Source organism: Panthera uncia, chromosome D1 (genome assembly GCF_023721935.1).
Source record: "Panthera uncia isolate 11264 chromosome D1, Puncia_PCG_1.0, whole genome shotgun sequence".
Lineage (NCBI taxonomy): Eukaryota > Metazoa > Chordata > Mammalia > Carnivora > Felidae > Panthera > Panthera uncia.
In genome coordinates, this window is record NC_064808.1 from 47,201,275 (window position 1) to 47,222,232 (window position 20,958).

General features: G+C 40.1%; 1 protein-coding gene across 3 annotated transcripts in view; it reads right to left on the reverse strand.

Moving 5' to 3' along the window:
• ZNF143 (zinc finger protein 143) overlaps window positions 1-20,475 on the reverse strand; it is a 55,148-nt gene extending 34,673 nt beyond the window's left edge. Inside the window, exons 1-7 of one of the 3 annotated variants that reach the window (XM_049650334.1) lie at window positions 20,370-20,475; window positions 7,235-7,411; window positions 3,922-4,040; window positions 3,525-3,617; window positions 2,574-2,657; window positions 1,732-1,815; window positions 31-227 (exon numbers count right to left, since the gene is read on the reverse strand). In XM_049650334.1, the coding sequence (XP_049506291.1) occupies window positions 31-227; window positions 1,732-1,815; window positions 2,574-2,657; window positions 3,525-3,617; window positions 3,922-4,033 (570 nt within the window). In that variant the 5' untranslated portion in view covers window positions 4,034-4,040; window positions 7,235-7,411; window positions 20,370-20,475. Of the gene's footprint in view, window positions 1-30; window positions 228-1,731; window positions 1,816-2,573; window positions 2,658-3,524; window positions 3,618-3,921; window positions 4,041-7,234; window positions 9,215-20,369 lie in introns of those variants that run through there. The other 2 variants (XM_049650331.1, XM_049650343.1) reach the window with 2 other exon arrangements.
• Between the last annotated feature and the right edge of the window lie 483 nt (window positions 20,476-20,958).

Below are 20,958 nucleotides of genomic sequence, written 5' to 3' on the forward strand. Positions count from 1 at the left end.
GGATGTTCTTGACATTGTAAAATGCTGTACCTTTGCTGCATACTGTTCCAAAGCACTGATGGTGTCGGGGTCAATGGTGGCATCCCCGGTGTGCAGACCTGCTACTGTGCCGTCAGCCTGAATTGCCAAGATGGTATCAGACTGCGGGACTTGCACTGCGTGGTGGATGTATGCTGTGGTGCCGTCTTCCAGCTGAACTGCCTGTAATGCGCTCTGGTCATAACTATCTGGGGGAGTGGAAGAGAATGGCATTAAATTAAAGGAAGTCTGACAGAGTTATATGTTTAAAGGAAGAAGGGAATGAACTTTCACTGAGTAGTTCTATGAGCACCGGTCCACGTGCCTAACATGTGTGACTTTGTTTAATCCTCACAACAGTTCTGTGAGAGGTGGGTATATTCACCACTCTCATTCCATAAAAGGGAAACTGGAGGTTTGGGGAAGTAAAGCCACTTTTCTTAGGAACCAGAAAATTTCAAAAACTAACAATTAACAGTCAAAATCAGTATGTAGAGGAACCAGGATTTAAACTCATGTCAGTATGACTCCAAGATCCATGAGCTTTTTTTCCTTCTAAATAGTCACACCAAGATATATACAGTATTGTGAAATAATGAATCTAGACAATTACAATGAACCTGTGATTAAGTCCCACTGCTAAAGAAAAAAATTCAGGGTTTACTTGTTCTCAACTTTAATTAAACAAATTTACTTATAAGTTTAAGTATCCTAAATTTTAAAAAATTTCTCCCTTTGGTTTCACAACTACAGTCTTTCTAAAACATGTTATATCATTCTATAAAATATTTTATAAGGTAATAACAGCTAACATTTATTGAGCATTTACTATGTGACAAATATTGTTCTATGTGCTTTACAAATGCTTGCACACATTTTGTCCTCACAACTACCCTATGATGTGGATACTTATAATAATACTCATTCTACAGATGATGAAATTAAAGCACAGGGAGGTTAAATAATCTGAACAAGGTCACATAGCTAAAAGACGGCTGACCCAGATTTGAACCCGGATAGTCTGGTTGCAGAGCGGTGTTCATTACTCCTATGCATTCCACCTCAAAACCCTGGTCCTCCCTACACGAAATTAATATAAAGCATGAACACTTCTGTCCTATTTGCTTCAAATAAAGTTTAAGATTTTATTTAGATTTATTTATTTATTTATTTATTTATTTATTTATTTATTTATTTATTTTTAGAGAAAGAGCATGCAAGCATGGGAGAGGGGCAGAGAGGGAGAAAGAGAACCTTAAGGAGGCTCCATGCTCAGCACAGAGCCCAACGAGGGCTCAATCCCATGACGCTGGGATCATGACCTCCTGCACCAAAATCAAGAGTTGGAATGCTCAACCGACTGAGCCACCCAGGTGCACACAAATGGTGCTCTTTAGTTTTAAAGACCAACACGACAGGCAAAGGACTTTGCTTTAAAAAAAAAAAAAAAACATTTAAGAGGAAAAAAATCAATAACTTTCAAATGCTTAATTTCATATTCGAAAAGCAGCCTCTATTTAAAGTTTTCTATTCCAACCTGTTACTTGACAGTTCAAATTGCTAGAAAGTTTTTCCTTGGACTGTGCCAAAATCTGCCATATTTCGGAGAACAAACACAAATCTTCTTTTACATGAAAGCACTTCAGCATGTAAAGGCAGGTCTTATTTTTCCCACACTCCCATTTCTCTCTCCTATTTCCAAAGTTATTTTACCTTTGGAGGTGTGGTGAATAAATGCTGTAGTTCCATCTTCTAGCTGCACTGCTTGACCATCCTCTAAACGCAAACTGTCCCCTGCTCAAGAACAATGCTTACATTTAGATCTCATGTCTTCTAAGTACATTCTGATAACTCAGCAGCAAGAGTCAATAAACCATTAAACACATTATAAAGACCTATACGTGCTTTATGAGTCCTTGAACGTTTAGTATTTTCAGTAAAGCTGCTCTAAGTAAGTGCTTAGTAAAAAGATATTAGAACACTTGTTTTGGAAAATATACTAGAGAATTAGGAGAGTTGAAAGAAGGGAAAAAAAGAAGAAAATGAGAGACATGTAGGAATTAGTTCAAGTGACAGAAAGATTCACTTAGGACTGTTGTCCATTTATCTCTGGAGCGTAGTCCAGTAACTTCTTTCGTATCATTTTTTTTTTTTTAACGTTTATTTATTTCTGAGAGAGACAGAGACAGAATATGAGTGGGTTAGGGGCAGACAGAGAAGGAGACACAGAATCCAAACCAGGCTCCAGGCTCTGAGCTGTCAGCACAGAGCCCGACGCGGGGCTTGAACCCACAAGCTGTGAGATCATGACCTGAGCTGAAGTTGGCCGCTCAACCGACTGAGCCACCCAGGGGTCCCAGTCTTTCGTATCATTTTTGAGAGAATGTCTCAATGAAGTCAAAATGGTCTTTAGATCCTCTCTTTGACACATGCGGATCTCCCCTTTCAAAAGGAAGACTAGAGACCTGAACCAAGTTTAGGCAGTAAGAGGCAGCTAGAGGTAACAAATCGTGAAGCATGAGAATCAAGACGGTAAGTAAGTATCAAATACTTACTACTTTTAGGTATGGGTACATGTTGAACATAGGCAGCAGAACCATCCTCCAACTGAATGACCTGGCCATCTATGAGTTTTCCATCTGGAACAAAAGATTTAAGCCAATAAATTAGCACAAGCAAAAACTTTAAACTTTATACAATTTCAAAATGATATCAACTATAAAAACATACACTACTTAAGATCATGTTCATCTTGATTCTTCCCTCAATGTTCTGAAGCAATTCAAAAACACATCCAGTGATCCTATAGAAAGCAGAAAATCCTCCCTCAGCCATTCTTCCTCCCCTCCAACTTTCAGTTAAATAAGTTCAAGAGGAAGAGTGGCTCATCACAGCAAGCTACGTGAGCTGAATCTCTATTTACCTTTTGGAGCCACTTAGGAACAGTGACCCTGACTACAGAGAAGCTGAACCTGGGAATACTGGCAGATATGTCAGTGTATGTGAGGCCAGTTGTCATTCTCATTCCTGGGTGCTGTAAGTCCCTTGACTATGTATGCATGTGCTCAGTAGGTGTCCATAAAAACAAGGAGTTTGAGAATTGGGCTATTTCTTGGAGCGAAGGAGACACTGATTTACAGTTGATGTTAAATAAACAAAACCAAACGTCTATACTTCTATGCATGTTTTGTAAAAACATTAAATAAATAATAACCTCAAGTAAAAAAGCAAGAAAGGTCTTACTAGAAATAGGTTGGGGACACTCCCCCACTCTCCCTTTAATTTTCACACCCCAGAGTGTATTCCAAAAATCTCAAAGGGAGTCCCCAAATTATCAAAACAAATTTAAGTTAACCTGAAACTATTTAAAAATTACCATATGCAATGGTAATATGCAACGAGGCATCTTTAGGATGGACTGGGAAGGGGGGTAAGCTGCCAGGTGTTCGAACTCTGAGGTTATGAATTGCTGGTATTAACCCATGGGCTGTATATGAGGCACATACCTTTAGAATTGTGTTGTATATAAGCGGTAGAACCATCTGCAAGTGTTACTGCTTGCAAGCTTACACCTTCCATATTTTCTAAATTGTCACCATCTATTATAAAAAAATAGTTATTTTCTTTAGATAACTATCACATGTATGTGCTGTTTAAGTTAAAAAATTTTTAATGAAAATTAGGCATAAGGCAGATTGCTTAAGACTCAAATGGGATTTATTCTAGCATTTATAAAAAAGATTTCCCTGCCCTATTGCACCCAGTATCCACAGCAAGAAAAGAAAGGCTTACGTTTGCTAAACAAGGAAGAGGGAAGTAAACACAGTGTTGTGAGTTTTCATTCTCCCTTAAGATAAATGATATTTCCAAACCCACGTGATCCCTTCACACAAAACTGCTCACCTGCCACCGTTACTGCCTCTGTCAAGCACAGGGTAACATGTTGAGCCTCCATTCCTCCTCCAGGAAACTCTGTCATTCCCTGAGAATCTCGATTTATTTGGGCTAACAACATTTTCTACCTTGAAGAAAAATATAGGCACTTGAGAACAAAGAACAATGCATATGAAATAAAAGCTACAAAGAATATTTATCAACCACAAAAATTTGCTACAGAAGTAAACAGAATTCAAAATTGGCTGAAATTTCACTTAATATGCAGGGTTAAGAGTATTAACCCAAAGTCCAGAGCACGTCTTTCATATTCATCAGTAAACTACTGACCACACTGACAAGTCTTGCCTATCAGTTTTGTAACATATCTAAAGTTTCCATAATCAGAGTTCTTTGGGTTTAACATAGTTGAAGATCCCCACTTATTCCCACAGTCCTGTTGAGTCAGTCTTCAGAAATCTATCCTGAATCTGGCCACTTCTCAGTTTGCCATTACTTCCCTGATTCCAGCCACTACCGCCTCTTGCCCATGTTACTGCAACAGCATCCTAACTGGTCTTCCTGCCTCCATTGTGACCTCTCCAGTCTCCTCTCAACACAACAGTCAGAGTGCCCTTTTCTGGTCAAAACCTTCCGGTAACTTAGAGTAAAACCAAAAGTCCTTACGCTGCCCTATGAGGCCAATAATCTTGTCCCTCATTTCCTACTACTCTCTACCTCATTCATTGCATTTCAGCCACATTGGTGTCCTTGCTTTGCCCCATAGTGGGTGTTGTGTTGCCTCAGGGCCTTTACATTTGATGGTCCTTCTGCCTGAAACATACTTCTCCGTATCTTCATTGGTATTCCCTGATCTTCTTCAAGTCTTTGCTTAAGTCACCCCAATGGGAGCTTCCTTGTTCACCTCATCTCAAACTGCACCTCCCACCTCCAAACCATGATACACCCTAACCCTCTTCCCTCTTTCATATTTCTGCATAGCACTATAACATATTACATGTATTTACTTATTTTGTTTGTTTCTTATCTATCCTCCCCACCCCACCCACCCACCTACAATACACCAGGATTTTTATCTGCTTGCTCACTGCTGACTCACAGGTCTAAAAAGTACTTGACACACAGCAGACACACAATTGGTGCTGAATAAATGGATGAATGATAGCTCTTTTACCAATTACCACCACAACCCCCTTCCTCCCTTCTCTCACTTCCTGGTCCCATCATCTCTGTGTGCCTTGGGTTGTCTCAAATAGGAGCTGGGATAACTTAGCTGCATTGAGCCAAGGAACTGGACCAGAGGATCTCTCGAGGACTTTCCAAGTCTAAAGATTTTATTTCAGTGTCAATATTTAAAAGAAAAATGTGCAGATTGTAATAATTTGCAATTATATTTATGTTTATGACTACTTAAAGCATTTTTGTTTTAGAAACACTATGAACTGGGGCAGCTGGGTGGCTCAGTCAGTTAAGTGTCCAATTCTTTTGGCTCAGGTCATGATCTCACAGTTCATGAGGTTGAGCCCTGCATTTGGCTCTGTGCTGACAGTACAGAACCTGCTTAAAATTCTCTCTCCTTCTCTCTTTGCCCCTCCCCCAGCTTGCACTCTAAATCTCTCTCTCTCAAAATAAACCAAAACAAAAAAAAAAACCCTATAAACTGTATCCTTTTATTAAAAATAATTTTTTTTAATGTTTATTTATTTTTGAGAGAGAGACAGAGCATGAGTGGGGGAGGGACAGAGAGAGAGGGAGACACAGAATCTGAAGCAGGCTCCAGGCTCTGAGTTGTCAGCACACAGCCTGATATGGAGCTCGAACTCACAAACCACGAGATTGTGACCTGAGCCAAAGTCAGACGCTAAACTGACTGAGCCACCCAGATGCCCCAACTGTATCTTCTTTGAATTAGAGCCGGGAACTGTGGTTTAGGCTCATAGAAAAGCATCACAGCTATGGTGAAAGTCAATCAAAGGCTGACTTTTTAGGGAGTCCTGAAAGAGTCCTATCTAAAACTGTTCATAGAGCAGGCTGAAACTTCAACACTTCCTTGCTACCTCTAAGAACTATCAGAGAAGCCTCAAAGTGTATGTTGGTATACTGCTGTTAAGACCCCTGATGAGGGGGCACCTGGGTGATGAGTCGGTTAAGCTTCCAACTCCTGATTTCGGCTCAGGTCACAACCCCAGGGTCGTGGGATTGAGCCCCGTGTCAGGTTATGTGCTGACAGCGAGAAGCCTGCTTGGAATTCTTTCTCTCCCTTGTTCTCTGCCCCTCCTCTGCTTGTGCGTGCTTTCTGTCTCAAAAATAAATAGACATTAAAAAAAAAAAAAAAAAAAGACCCCTGATGAGAATAGGACTGGGACAGATAAATTTTTAAAAAAACTTCTGTCACTATATAACAGAAACAAATTTAGATAAGGAAATGGAAAGAAAAACACCTATAAAGATGTAGTAAGCATTGTGATTTTTATAGTATTCACCTAGGAAATGAATTTTTAAAGGGCAGATTACAAGGTACTTTGGGTCGTGATGTTAAGAAATGTCTAAAGTTGTCATTTTCACTCAATTATATATAATCTCCAAATAACTACCATATATAACATCAAAAGGTAACTGACAATATCTGTAATAAAAAAAAGTTATTTCTTGTCTGAAAGCTGGTCAACTGTTAAATTTCTTTTTTTTTTTTAATGTTTACTTATTTTTGAGACAGAGAGAGACAGAGCATGAGCAGGGAAGGGGCAGAGAGAGAGGGAGACACAGAATGTGAAGCAGGCTCCAGGCTCTGAGCTGTCAGCACAGAGCCCGATGCGGGGCTCGAACTCAAGAACTGTGAGATCATGACCGGAGCCGAAGTCGGACGCTTAACCGACTGAGCCACCCAGGCGCCTCAACTGTTAAATTTCTTTAGGAAGATTTCAACACCTACAGTTTCATTCCTAATGGAAAAAAAAGAAAAAAACGACATTAATAGAAAGATGAATAGACAACTATTCCCTGGACATGAACTGCTGGCAAATACATGAAGTAGTGATGGGAAAAAACATTCAGGGGAGTTCAAATGGCACTACAATTACCAGAGATAATAAGTGATGGCAGGTCCCTCTTATTTTTAAAGTTCTCAGAAAGACTCTGGGATACAAAGCCCTTTGTTAGAAAAAGATCACATGGGGGAAAAATGATAGTGAAGAAAAGAAGTAAACAAGCCAGAGATCAAACACCCCATAGTTGCTCACATATCCATCATCATGTCTTGATCATTTCTGTCATTGACATTTTCAGGTTGTGTGGAAATGAACATGTAAGACAGACACGATACCTTTAGAAAGGGCCACCTTATGAAAGGTAGTCAATTTCATGTGCTTTAGTCATGAATCATGGGCCAAAATCAGACACAGAGGAGGCTGTCCTGAAGCACTACAGGAATCTCCATGAAGACAGTGTGTAATATATAAACTTTCTGCCTTTCTGGAAGATGATGATGATGCATGTCAGCCTAAGAAAAACAAACATACTATAGAAATGTAGCAAATGTTATATACAGAATATATAAAGAAATTTTAGGGGCAGCTGGGTGGCTCAAGCAGTTAACGGTCTGACTTCAGCTCAGGTCATGATCCCAAGGTTCGTGGGTTTGAGCCCCACATCAGGTTCTGTGCTGACACCGCAGAACCTGCTTGGGATTCTCTCTCTCTGCCCCTCCCCTGCTCTCTCTCTCTCAAAATAAAGTTAAAATAAAATAAAATCTTAAAAAATAAAATAAAATGTGAAGCCCTTATATATTTCAAGGTTAGCTTAATTTGTTAGAGACCATTATTACCACAAATTATTATGAAGACATAAATCTAATGGTCCAGGTATAAAAGCAAGAACTCTAACTGAAAGTAATCTTATCACAATAAAAAATGATACAAAAAGAAATCTAGATTAACAAATCTTAGATGTTTCTTTGCATGGAGCCACACAAACCAGGCCTTCAGAAATTGTCAAACTCAGGCCCTAACTTCAGGTCAATTTCACCTAACCATAACAGAGAAGCTAGGTCTTTCTATTACCTGCTCTCAATTCCAAAATTTCCTACTATAAAAAGTGCTCTGCGGGCCACTTGGGTGGCCCAGTTGGTTAAACATCTGACTCTTAATTTCACCTCAGATGGTGATCTCATGGTTCATGGGACAGAGCCTCTCATGGGGCTCTGAGCTGACAGCTAGGAGCCTGCTTGGGATTCCCTCTCTCTCTCTCTCTCTCTCTCTGTCCCTCCTCTATTCACACTATCTCTCTTTCTCTCAAAATAAATAAACTTTAAAAAAAGGAAGTGCTATTTCATTTAACGCTGGTCATTTGTGCTACATTGTAGGACATCTCCTAACCTGGAATGAGGAAGTTCCTTAGTATACAGCAACATGAAAATAGTGGGCTATCCTGTACATTTGATGTTTACAGAATTAGTTATACTGCTTTGGTTAGCATTTGTAGAAAACTGTCTTTCAAGTCTCTTCAGTTTTATTTAAATATACACAGGGACTAAGTACGTTCCACTGATGAAATGTAATTCAGTTAAATACAGGGCAGTTAGAATGTGCTGGCAAATGAGGTCGAGTTTTCACAGGCTCCATAGGAGGGTAAAATATAGTGATAGAATTTATACTACCAATTTTATTTTTTTAATTTTTTTCAATATATGAAGTTTATTGTCAAACTGGTTTCCATACAACACCCAATGCTCATCCCAAAAGGTGCCCTCCTCAATACCCATCACCCACCCTCCCCTCCCTCCTTATACTACCAATTTTAACTGGGAAGAATATTCTAGTGGATGGGTGAAATGCTGAAACTTGAAGGCTTTGCCAAAGTCCAGGACCATTCAGAAACTGAGTGTTTGATACTGACTGGCAGGTAGCTGAGATAAGGTCTACCAGGCCTAAAGCTAAAAATACTTATGAGAAAAAGAGGTGAGAGCAGAGATAAGAATTTAGAAATGAACAGCTAGGTCTAATCATCAGGAATGCCAATTTTGGTGATGGTTTGATCTTAACTGAACCATTGATATAAAAAAGAGCTTTAAAAAATATGTCTCTTAAACCTCAATAGAGTAGCACCAACAACATGGGTTGGTAAGGGCACACCTGCAGGCAGCAGGTTGCTAAGCATGCCCCGGTTTGCTTTTACTGAGACTAGGGAGTTTGAGGAATAGAAGCAGCAGGAGAAAGATTCTGGCGTATTCAGAAGCCACTTCTGGCACTGCTCCATTAAAAAAAGGCATAAGAAAGTCATTTGAAAACTACTATGCTAAATTGCACTTTACTTCTCTAAGATAAACATTGTATATGTTAATATTTTATTATTCAAATTGCTATTTTTACATGGGTAAGGGAAGCAAAGCATAACTGTTAGACAATTATGAAAATTACAAAGGGCATTCCTGACACACAACTCCTAAACAAAATAGATCCTCTGTCCAAAAAGGCGTTGAATAGGACACTAAATGTGGATAGTTTAAACACACACCTCTAGACAGAAATAACTAGAAATAACTATTTCTGTAGGCATCACATTTACAAAGCACTTTTCAGATCTAATAACTTATTGATAGTTAAATGGAACAGTCCTGGGGCGCCTGGCTGGTTCAGTCGGGGGAGCATACGACTCTTGATCTCAGGGTTGTAGGTTTGAGCTCCACACTGGGTGTAGAGATTAATAAAATCTTAAAAAAAATAAAAATAAAAATAAATGAAACAGTCCTTCAGCGCCATAAGAGTTCTTGAGCTCTTCCAACCTTCTCTGAACTTCCAAAGTTGTCCAGCAAACTGTTTGTTTCTTCATGGTAACTATTTAAAATACGTTTTAAGGTTTAAAAAAATGTTTTAAGTTTTTATATATTTTTGAGAGAGAAAGAGAGGGAGGGCAGAGGTGCAGAGAGTGAGGGAGACACAGAATCCGAAGCAGGCTCCAGGCTCTGAGCTGTCATCCCCGACATGGGGCTCACACTCACAAACCACAAGATCATGACCTGAGCTGAAGTCGAATACTTAGCAGACTAGGCCACCCATGTGCCCCAAAGATTTTTTAAGTCATCTCTATACTCAAGATGGGGCTCGAACTCACAACCCTGAGATCAAGAGTCACATGTTCTACTGACTGAGCCAACCAGGTCCCTCTAAAATATTTTCCATTTGCCTCAAACCTCTCTATCCCTCACTCCCTTTCCTGTTATCCCCCATTCCTTATCCCTGACACCTCATTTTCAACAAATTAATCAGTCCCCAACTTCACAGAAAATATAGACATCATCATAGAGGAATTCTTTGCCAACAAATCTATCACTTGACTGCATTTCCACATGCTTCCTCCTTCTCTCCTGCCAGATTACCTTCCTACAAGGTAAAACTAATCCCTCCAACCTACATTTCATTTGTCTTTCCTCCTTAGGGATCACAGGGACCTCTTCTGAAAACAATCCCTCTCTCTTCTAATTCCTTCCCATCAAGAACTTAAAAAGCACAAAAATAAAATCAAATAAACAATCTCACATCTGACTTAGCTACCAGTCTCTTTCCTTTTTATCTAGACTAGATTACTTTAGCTAGATTTCCTTAACAGTCGTTACTAAGAATACCTCCTGATTTCTCATTATCATCTATCTGGTTTCTGTCCCTAACTCTAAGGAAATTGCCCTGGCTGTCATGAATCTCCAATTTAACATAAAGTTCACTGGCCATTTCCTAGGCTTTCACCCAATGAAAATGTATGTGTATCTTGCAGAAAAACTTGTACAAGAATTGTCTGTGGCAGTTTTATTCATAACAGTTCCAAACTGAAAAGAACCTAAGTGTCCATCAACTAAAGAATGGATAAAGAAGTTGTGATAAATTTATACAGTGGAATATTACTTAGCAATAAAGAGGAACAAATTACTATACATACAATAACAGTGATAAATCTCAAAAGTATTGTGTTGAGGGAAAAAAGCCAGATACAATACATATTGTATTATTCTATTAATATAATATCCAAGAACAGACAAAATTAATCTACAGTGATAGAAACCAAACTGTGGTTGGAAGATTGGGGGATTTTCTTTTGAGTGATGACCATCTGGGCAAATACAACTGCTAAAACTCATCAAATGCATACTGAAGATTATACCTCAGATTTTTAAGAAGTTTAAAAAAGGACCTAATATGACAACAGTTAAACATTTAAAAAATGTAATGGCTATTTTTCAGTTGTATCATACTTGATTCAATACCACTGACCTTTATCTCCTTGGAACATTCTCTTGCTTTGGCTTCTGTGGCATCCACATGCTTCTGGTTTTCTCCAACTTCCTAAGCTAACCCTTTCCAGATTCTCCTATGGGGTCCTAAATATGTAGGATCCTCAAGTTTCTGTCCTAGTTTGTTTTTTCATTTTATGCACTTTTCCTCTTGAACAATCGCATCCATTCGCATGGCTTCAAAGATCTCTGAAACTTGCAAGCTCTCTAAAATCTATCTAGTCCTTTCTCTTAAAGAGCTGTTGATCTATCTATATGTCTCATTGCTTACTGGCCTCAATGACCTCCGTGGTCCATAGTCACCTCCATTCCAACAGGTTTTCCCATGAAATTTTCCTGTTGCATTTCTACCTCTAACAAATGCAGTCACCAACCCAGTAGCTGAAATCTCCCTTATTCTCCAGCCAATCACTAAGAACTATCACTCTGTTTCCTAAATACCTGTCAAATTCATTCACTTCTATTAGGCTGTCTTAATTGAGGCTACCATTACCCACTTGGATTATTACATCAGCCTCCTAAAGTCCACTCCTACCTTCCTTCAGTGTAATCTCCATAGCAGTCCAAGTGCTTTTAAATCCAATCATAGCAGTTCTCTGTCTCAAAACCTTTAGTACTCTCCCATTGCCACAGAGTGCAAACATCACAATCTAGACTCTAGTAACTTCTCCAGCAGGTTGGACAGCCATTCCAACTGGCCCAAGACTGAGGAGTTTCCCCGAATATGGGACTTTCCGCTTTAAGTGGGGGACTTGGTTTTAAAACTGGAATAGTCTTGAGCAAATCAAGACAAGTTGGTCTTTCTATCCTCTGGTCTTGTTCTAGCCATAACCTCCTCACATTCTACATCCCACCAATATATTTTTTTTAATTTTTTAATGTTTACTTATTTTTGAAAGACAGAGCACGAGAGAGAGACAGAATCCAAAGCAGGCTCCAGGCTCTGAGTTTTCAGCACAGAGCCCAATGCAGGGCTCGAACCCACAAACCTTGAGATCATTATCTGAGCTGAAGTTGGCCACTTAACCAGACTGAGGGATCCAGGCACCCTTATGTCCCACCAATATTGACGAAAATTCTAGTATTTAATGATACTAATATTATTTAATAATAGATTAATAAGTATTAATAATACTAATATATTAAATATCAAATGATAAAGATAATAACCCTTCCATAAAACTTACTATATGCCAGACATTACTAATTCATTTAATTCTTCTAGCAATCCTATGAATAAAGAACCATTTTATCCCAGTTTTGCAGATGAAGAAAATGAAACTCAAGAAAAGTTAAATGGTATCCTTAGAGGTGCCTGGGTGGCTCAGTTGGTTAAGCATCTGACCCCTGAGCCAAAGCTCAGGTCATGATCTCATAGTTCATGAATCCAAGCCCTGCATCCGGCTCCAATTCTCTCTTCTCTCCTCTGCTCTCTCTGCCCCTCCGCTGCTCACTCTCTCTCAAAAATAAATAAACTTAAAAAAATAAAAATAAACAGTATCCTTAACTTCACAACATAAGTAGCAAAGTCAATCTTCTAACCATTTGGCCCAGCAACTCTTACATGAGCTACTGGATTATTTGACACTCTCAGAAAAGCCCAAGGCTTTATATGTACTTTTTAAATATATAAACATATATTTATTCACCAAGTCTTGATAGAAGGCCAAGCAAGGCCTTTTTCTCTGAAAATTGCGTGTATGGATTTCTCTATTCAGCATCAACTTTTTTACAAAAATCACTAGCATGATGAATTCCAATTTGGGTTACTTTATTTTTTTAATTAAATACATTTTTTTTAATGTTTATTTCTTATTTTGAGAGAAAGAGCAAGTGCAAGTGGGGTAGGGGCAGAGAGGGAGAGAGAGAATCTCAAGCAGGCTCCATGCTGTCAGCACAGAGCCCGATGTGGGGCTCCATCCCATGAACTGTGAAATCACCAGGTGGAGGCTAAACCACCCTGGCGCCCCTCCCCCATGATCTTTTATAGTTGTACTACTTATAGAACTAAACTCCAGTTCCTTAGTCTGACATTCAGGCTACTCTCCAGTCTGGGTTCTATCCATTTTTCAAATTTCATCTCCTATTATTCTCCTATAGGTCTTTACCTTTACCATGATCAACTACTAAAAATATATATACATTTGTTGGATAAATACCCAGGACTGATATTTTGAGTAGTATATGTATACATGTACATGTGTGTGTGTGTATGCACATGTATATGTGTATACGTGTGTGTGTGCACACAACCCTTTAGAGACACAGAGAAGTAAAAAAGAAGTTCTTGTCTTTAAGAAACTCATTCCATGGTGGGAGACAAGTGAAAACAGGTAATTAAACACAATGTTAGGGGAGGGACCACAATAATTAGAACAACTTGGTACCACTTACCAATATTTTATTTTTTATTTTTTAAGTTTATTTAAGTAATCTCTATACCCAATGTGGTGTTCAACTCATGACCTCGAGATCAAAAGTCACGAGCTCCTGACTGAGCCAGCCAGGCATCCCTACTTATCAATATTTTAAATGCAATTTTCAACAAAGTAATTCTTCTTGGGACTTATTAGATAGACACTCTCTTAAGTGTGCAAAGTTCATTGTAGTATTATTTATAATAGCAAAAATTAGTCAACAATCTAAAAGTGCACCCAAAGGACAAATTAAATAAACTATAGGACATTCACAAATGAAACATGCAGACATGAAAAAGAATGGGATATGAAATGATAAGAAATATGTCCAAGATATATTGTAAGTGGGTGGGGGGGGAAGCAAATTGCAGAAGGTATTTATGTATGGTATGACTGCGTTCAGGTTTTTAAGAATGTATGTAGGGGCGCCTGGCTGGCTCAGTCAGTTGAGCGTCCGGCTTCAGCTCAGGTCATGATCTCACAGATTGTGAGTTCGAGCCCTGTGTCGGGCTCTGTGCTGACAGCTCGGAGCCTGGAGCCTGCTTCGGATTCTGTGTCTCCCTCTCTCTCTGCCCCTCCTCTGCTCACGCTCTCCTTCTCTCTCAAAAATGAATAAATGTTAAAAAAAATTTTTTTAAATGTATATAAACATCTGCATATGCTTGTATATACATTTGAAAATTCAAGTGGTTACCTCCCAGAAATGGGATTAGGAGATATGGTGGAGTGGGTAAGGGACTTTTAATTTTTACTGTACACAGTCTATAAGTTAAAAAAAAATATTTACCATGTATGACTCTCATGGCTTTAAAAAATAAAACTACTTTTAAAAAAGTTATTATAAACAGAGGCATTAACAGAGTAAGGAGCACCTAACTTTTCCTCAGGGATGCAAAGATGATGACATGGAAATTTGGGCATAAAAAGATAAGTAAACATTTCCTAGGAATAGGAAGAGTAGAAAGAGCAGTCTAGGCACAGGGAAGAGCTTTTAATTGTCACCAGCTCTTCCATGGTGCCTCTGTACCCAACTAGCCAGATCTCAGTCATCATTTGAATCCTATAGTATTTGCTGTTATTTGGCTTGGAGCCCAGGTCACTATGGATACTAGTCACATTTTTATTATCATAGATTCCAACTGTATATGGCTTAATAATTTGCTGGTATTCTAACATCTGACTCCTTGCTCAGCTCCTAGGCAATTAACCTGCTGCTGAATTCCCATTTTCTCTTTTGAAAAAATGGGAGAATACCCGTCTGATAGGACTGTTGTCAGAAGTAAAATAATGTTAAAAAAAAAAGTGAAACAATGTATATAAAGCCCTTAGCACTTCAGATGTACTCAAAATATGCCAGTTTGTGTGTGTGTGTGTGGGGGGGGGGTTTAACGTTTTATTTTTTATTTATTTTTTATTATTATTTTTTTAACGTTTATTTATTTTTGAGACAGGGAGAGACAGAGCATGAACTGGGGAGGGTCAGAGAGAGGGAGACACAGAATCTGAAACAGGCTCCAGGCTCTGAGCTGTCAGCAAGAGCCCGACGCGGGGCTGGAACTCACGGACCGCGAGATCATGACCTGAGCCGAAGTCGGCCGCTTAACCGACTGAGCCACCCAGGCGCCCCTTTAACATTTTATTTTTGAGAGAGACAGAGCACAAGCAGGGGCGGGGCAGAGGAGACACAGAATCCGAAGCAGGCTCCAGGTTCTGACTGTCGACACAGAGCCTGATGCAGGACTTCAACTCACAAGCCACAAGGTCATGACCTGAGCTGAAGCTGGATGCTTAACCAACTGAGCCACCCAGGCACCCCAAAACATGCCAGTTTTCTTTCTACAGGTGAGGAAAGTGAGGTCTATGAACCTTGTTTGTGACTGTAAGGCTTGTTTCGTTATCTACTGCTCCTCTCTCCTCTTACAGTCTTTATTTTCCTTCTTCTTTTTTTTTTTTTGAGAGAGACAGAGACAGTGAGCAAGGGAGGGGCAGAAAGAGAGTGAGAAAGAGAATCCGAAGCAGGCTCTGCACTGTCAGCTCAGAGGGGCTCAAACTCACAAACCCTGAGATCATGACCAGAGCCGAAACCAAGAATTGGATGCTTAAACTGACTGAGCCGCAGAGTCACCCCTCCTTTAAAGTTTAAAAACTTTAAAGTTTTTAAAGTCCAAAACTTTAATCTCCACATCCAGTCTGCCCAATTAGACTACAAGCCTTCTAAGGTAGGTACTGTGTCCTATGGGTCTTTAAAATCTTGACACCTAAGATTATATGTTCAGGGCACCTGGGTGGCTCAGTCTGTTAAGAATTGAACTCAATCTTAGGTCAGGTCTTGATCTCAGGGTGGTGAGTTCAGGATCTGCACTGGGTTCTGGGCTGAGCATGAAGCCTACTTAAAAAAAAAGTTATGTATTCAATACATATCTAATGAGTTTAACATAATTCATGTTGCACAGTGCTTTACAAACGTCCTCCATTGTATACATCCAGCCATGCTGACCTTCCTGCTTTAGCACATACTGTGTCACCTATCTAAAATATCCATTCTACCACCATCCCCTTATTCTTTACCACAGAACTCTAGCTCCTTCAATAGTACTTAACAGAATTTCTAAGTGAACTCTAAGTTCCATCATGGCTGGGCCTCCATCTATGTTGTTCACCTCTGAACTCTCAGTGCCTATAAGAATGCCTGGCGCATAGTATACACTTACTAAATATTTGTTGACCAAATGAATACAATTTGTATAAGGACATGGCTAGTTAACTGAGACAGGACTAAAGACTACATCGTCTTTTATTCCAATGCTCTTTTCATGGTGCCACACTTTTTATCATATGCTACTGTATTGGGTGTGTATATAGCATATGTAAACTGCAATTAATTTTAATAATTCCAACTTCTTGTGACCATTACATCCACACTATATATAAGATCTCTATTTTTCAATACATGGCCAAAGGCATCCATCGTTAAAGTTGTGCAAAAATCGGGACACCTGGGTGGCTCAGTCGGTTGAGTGTCTGACTTCGGCTCAGGTCATGATCTCACAGTTCATGAGTTGGGAGTCCTCCATCAGGCTCTGTGCTGACAGCTCAGAGCCTAGAGTCTGCTTCAGATTCTGTGTCTCCCTCTCTCTCTGCCCCTCCCCCGTTCATGCTCTGTCTCTCTCTGTCCCAAAAATAAATAAACGTTGAAAAAAAAAAAAATTTAAAAAAATAAATAAATAAAATAAACATTAAACCATTTTTAAAAAATAAAGATGTGCATAAATAACACAATAATATCCCTGCTATGCCAGGTTATGTACAGCACTCAAAATATTTTATCATTCTAGAGCTACAGACACCTTATTTTTCCCCCCAGACATCTTATATTTTAAAATGTAAAGAAGTTAAAGAGGTAGGTACTTGGTATGTTACTGAATAACTCAGCTGAGAGACTAGGCTTGAGCCAATCATTGATTCAAGTCCTAACTTTGTTGTGTAATAATTGGACGAGTTACTCCAAACTTCAGTTGACTCACCTGCAAAACAGGGAGAACTCTAGTATTTGCCTTAGGTTCATAATGAATAGTTTTATGTATATATGTAAGCCACTCAACAAACCATTTAACTCAGTGCCTAGCTGAAATTAAGTGCTAAGTAAAGTGGAATTTTAGGTACACACCCACACAAAAGTAGTTTGGAGTTAAATGCCTGTGTCTACACATTAATGGACAAGTTATTCCCACAGACTGCAGAGTTCCCACTGCAGCATAGTTTTAAATTGGGATTAGATTTATGGAAAACTGTGGATAAAAGTGTTTTATTGTTTTCTGGTTTGTTTTTTTTTTTATGAGGGAGAGGGAGCTTTCTCAGTCTAAATCCATCTTAAAAGCAAAATCATTTTGGTAGTACAATAAAGTTTAAAACACTATCCTAGGGGCACCTGGGTGGCTCAGTTGGTTCAGCGTCTGACTCTTGATTTCAGCTCAGGTCATGATCTCACATTTCTGAGATCCAATTCCGTGTTGGGCTCTGTGCTTGCAGTGCAGAGCCTGCTTCGGATTCTCTCTCTCACTGTCTCTCTGCCCCTACCCTGCTTGCACTCTCTCTCTCTCAAAGTAAATAAATTTTTAAAAATAATAAAATAAAATAAATGCAAATTAAGCATAGGAAGGAGCAAGGACAGAACACAACCCAAGTCTTTAAGAAATCATTATGTCCTGAAACCAAGCAGGAGCAAAAAGACTCAGAACTAAGTAAAACCTCAGATTTAAAAAAAACAAAAACAAAAACTTGGGGCACCTGGGTGGCTCAGTCAGTCAAGCATCTGACTCTTGATTTCGGCTCAGGTCGTGATCTCATGGTGAGTTTGAGCACCACATCAGGCTCTATGCTGACAGTGCAGAGCCTGCTAGGAATTCTCTCTCTCAACCTCTCTCTCTGCCCTTCCTCCACTCTTGTTTGCTCTCTCAAAACAAATAAAAACTTTAAAAAACAAAAATAAACATAAAAAAACCTATATAAAAATTTCAAAATTAAGTAATGAAGACCTCAGGCCTCAGAAAGTTCTCCTTACATGATCATAAACTGCATACGTTTTATAAATATAAGCTAAAGTAATACTGGAGGCATAATTCTGCAATCCAGCTAGGTCATCTTTCCATGAAGAATGTGATGAATGTTCACTTCACAACAATATCCCAACTTATAGCAAAGGGCTATGGACAATTTGCAAACCATCTATTTGATAAAGACTTTTATGTAAAGAAGTCTTACAACTCAATAATAAACAATCCAATTTAAAAATGGACAAAAGATCCAAATAGACATTTTTCCAAAGAAAATACACAATGGCCAATCAACACATGAAAAAATGCTTAACACCATTAGCCACTGGGAAATGCAAGTCAATAAGAGATACCACTTCATACCCAGGCTACCATCAGAAAGACTGAGAATAGCAAGGGTTGGCAAGATATGGAATAATGGGAACACTCAAACACTGCTGAGAGGAATATAAAATGGTGCAGACAATTTGGAAGAGTTTGACAGTTCCTCAAAAGGTTGAGCAGAGTTACCATACAACCAAGAAATTCTACTCCTTGGTACTTATACCAGAGAATAGAAAACACATGTTCACGCAAACACTTGTACACAAATGTTCACAGCAGCATTATGCATCACAAAAAGTGAAAACCCAAATGTCCACCAACAGATGAATGGATGAATAAAACTTATGTCCATGCAATGAAATAATACTTGGCAATAAAGAGAAATGAAGTACTGACACAAGTTAAAACATTAATGAACTTTGCAAACATTATGCTGTGAAAAAAAGTCACAACAGCCCACATACTATGTGATTCCATTTATATAAAATGTTCAGAGTAAGCAAATCTGTAGATTAGTGGTTGGGGAAGGTTTATGGGTAAATGAGGAGTAACTTAACCGGTACAGTTTCATTTTGAAGTGATGAACGTGTTTTAAAATGGATTGTGGTGATGGTAGCACAACTGTGAATTTATTAAACCTACCTAATTACATACTTCAAATGGGTGAAGTGTAAGATATGTAAGTTATATCAATAAAGATATTATTTTAAAAAAATAAAAGGGGGCTATAGAAAAAACAGCCAAGTATTTGTAGATGGCCAAATAATTAATTTCCTAAGTAGTCAAAATACGCCTGGAGAAATTAGTTATGCATCGTATTTAGTGATCTGATCATCTATTCTTACTAGACACTTTAACAATGAACTTAAACTAGGCACTAAGAGCAAGTATTAAATACTGCAGATTTCTGTTAACTGCAGATTTTTCTTAGTTCAGCAAACACGTATCACCCAAAGGACAACTTTGAACCTACAATTTTTCACCACATCCCCACTTCATTATTATACCAGCTGATTAGACACTTCTAAAAGCAACGGCTGAAGTTGATTTTAAACAAATATAATGGGGTTAGCAATGGTATTCTTTCCTATTTTTTGCTTAACTTCGTTAATGCGGTTAAAACACTTAAAATGTTCAAAATAGCAAAAGCGGAGGGAATAAAAATTGGTTCCCGTTCCACGGTAACATAGTACAAAGCAACTGAAAGATTCGTTAACTCTGGCCAAAACCGAGAAAAAAGGGCAAGGAAAACTGACAATTTCCAATATTCCATGTTAGGCCTCAGTAATCTAAAAGTGGAAGAAAAAAAAAAGTGAGAAAACAAGAAATCTGTGCACGATCTGGGCGGGACGAAATTCTGGGTGCGATCCGCAGGCAGGATCCCGAGAGGGCCCTTGGCCAGTCCTGCCGCCGGCGCCAGGCTGGGCTGGGGCCTGGAGCTGACCGTGCCTCGGCGTCCCAGCCGGAGGAGCTTCGCCTAGGCGGCGTCTGGGGACTCGCCCCGCGCGGAGGTCAAGCCGAGAAGCGCCTCCAGGCTCCCGAGGGCTCCACCCTCCCCTCCTTCACTCCCTCCCCCTCGGCGGTCCCCTGAGGGGAACAGGCGGGGCGCACCGCGCAGACACTAGGTTGGGGTGGGGGGGGGGAGGTTGCGTTCTCAGCGAGAAAAGCTCCGCCGCCCTAGAGTGGCGGCCGCGGGTTATTAATAAACTCCGCTTCTGCCCAGGCGCCGCTACCGAGGCCGGCCGTAGGATCGGCAGGGCCTGCGGCGAAGGCTGAGCAGCCGGAGTCAGAGCCCGGGCCCGAGCGGGCCCGCGCCGCCGCGCTGAGGGCGGCGGCCGGGCGGAGAATAATGCACACTGGGTAAAAACACATTTATATACGAACCTCCGAGAAAATTTTCCAACAATTCCTTCGTCCGACCACCATGCACCAGGACAGGAAACAGCCGCCCGGCCCCCAGGCCCCGTAACCCGCATAGCCAGTCTGAGGCCCGCCCCCAGCCTCCATTGGGCTGGCATTACGTCGCTCACAAGACGCTTCCTGCTTGCCATTGGCTCAAATTAAGGCGACGCGAAAGGAGACCGCCTTATTCACGCCTCCTTTTCTTGACGTCAGTTTCGTCTGGCCTTGCAGCTAGCGCCTGAGTGGCTTGTGCAAAGTGCGGAATCAAAGTTCCTGTGTCTGACTGGTTGGCAGAACCGCTCATCCTAGACCGACACCGCCTCGTTGACAAGTGATTTATGCCGATTCTGGGGCCTCAGCGGGAGGCGCCATTTTGTAGCGAGGGAGGGAGGATGGTCCTTGTGACTAGCCGGGAGGGAGAAGGGGTGACAGGCGCCATTTTCCCCACAGGGGCTAGGAGGTGGCCTTGGCTCTCCCGGTGGGCTTGCTGGAGTGCGTTCTGGAGACTGGTTGGGCTTTGCCTAGCGACTGCCGAGTGTCGCCCCGTTAGGAGGGAGGTTGTGGGGAGGGC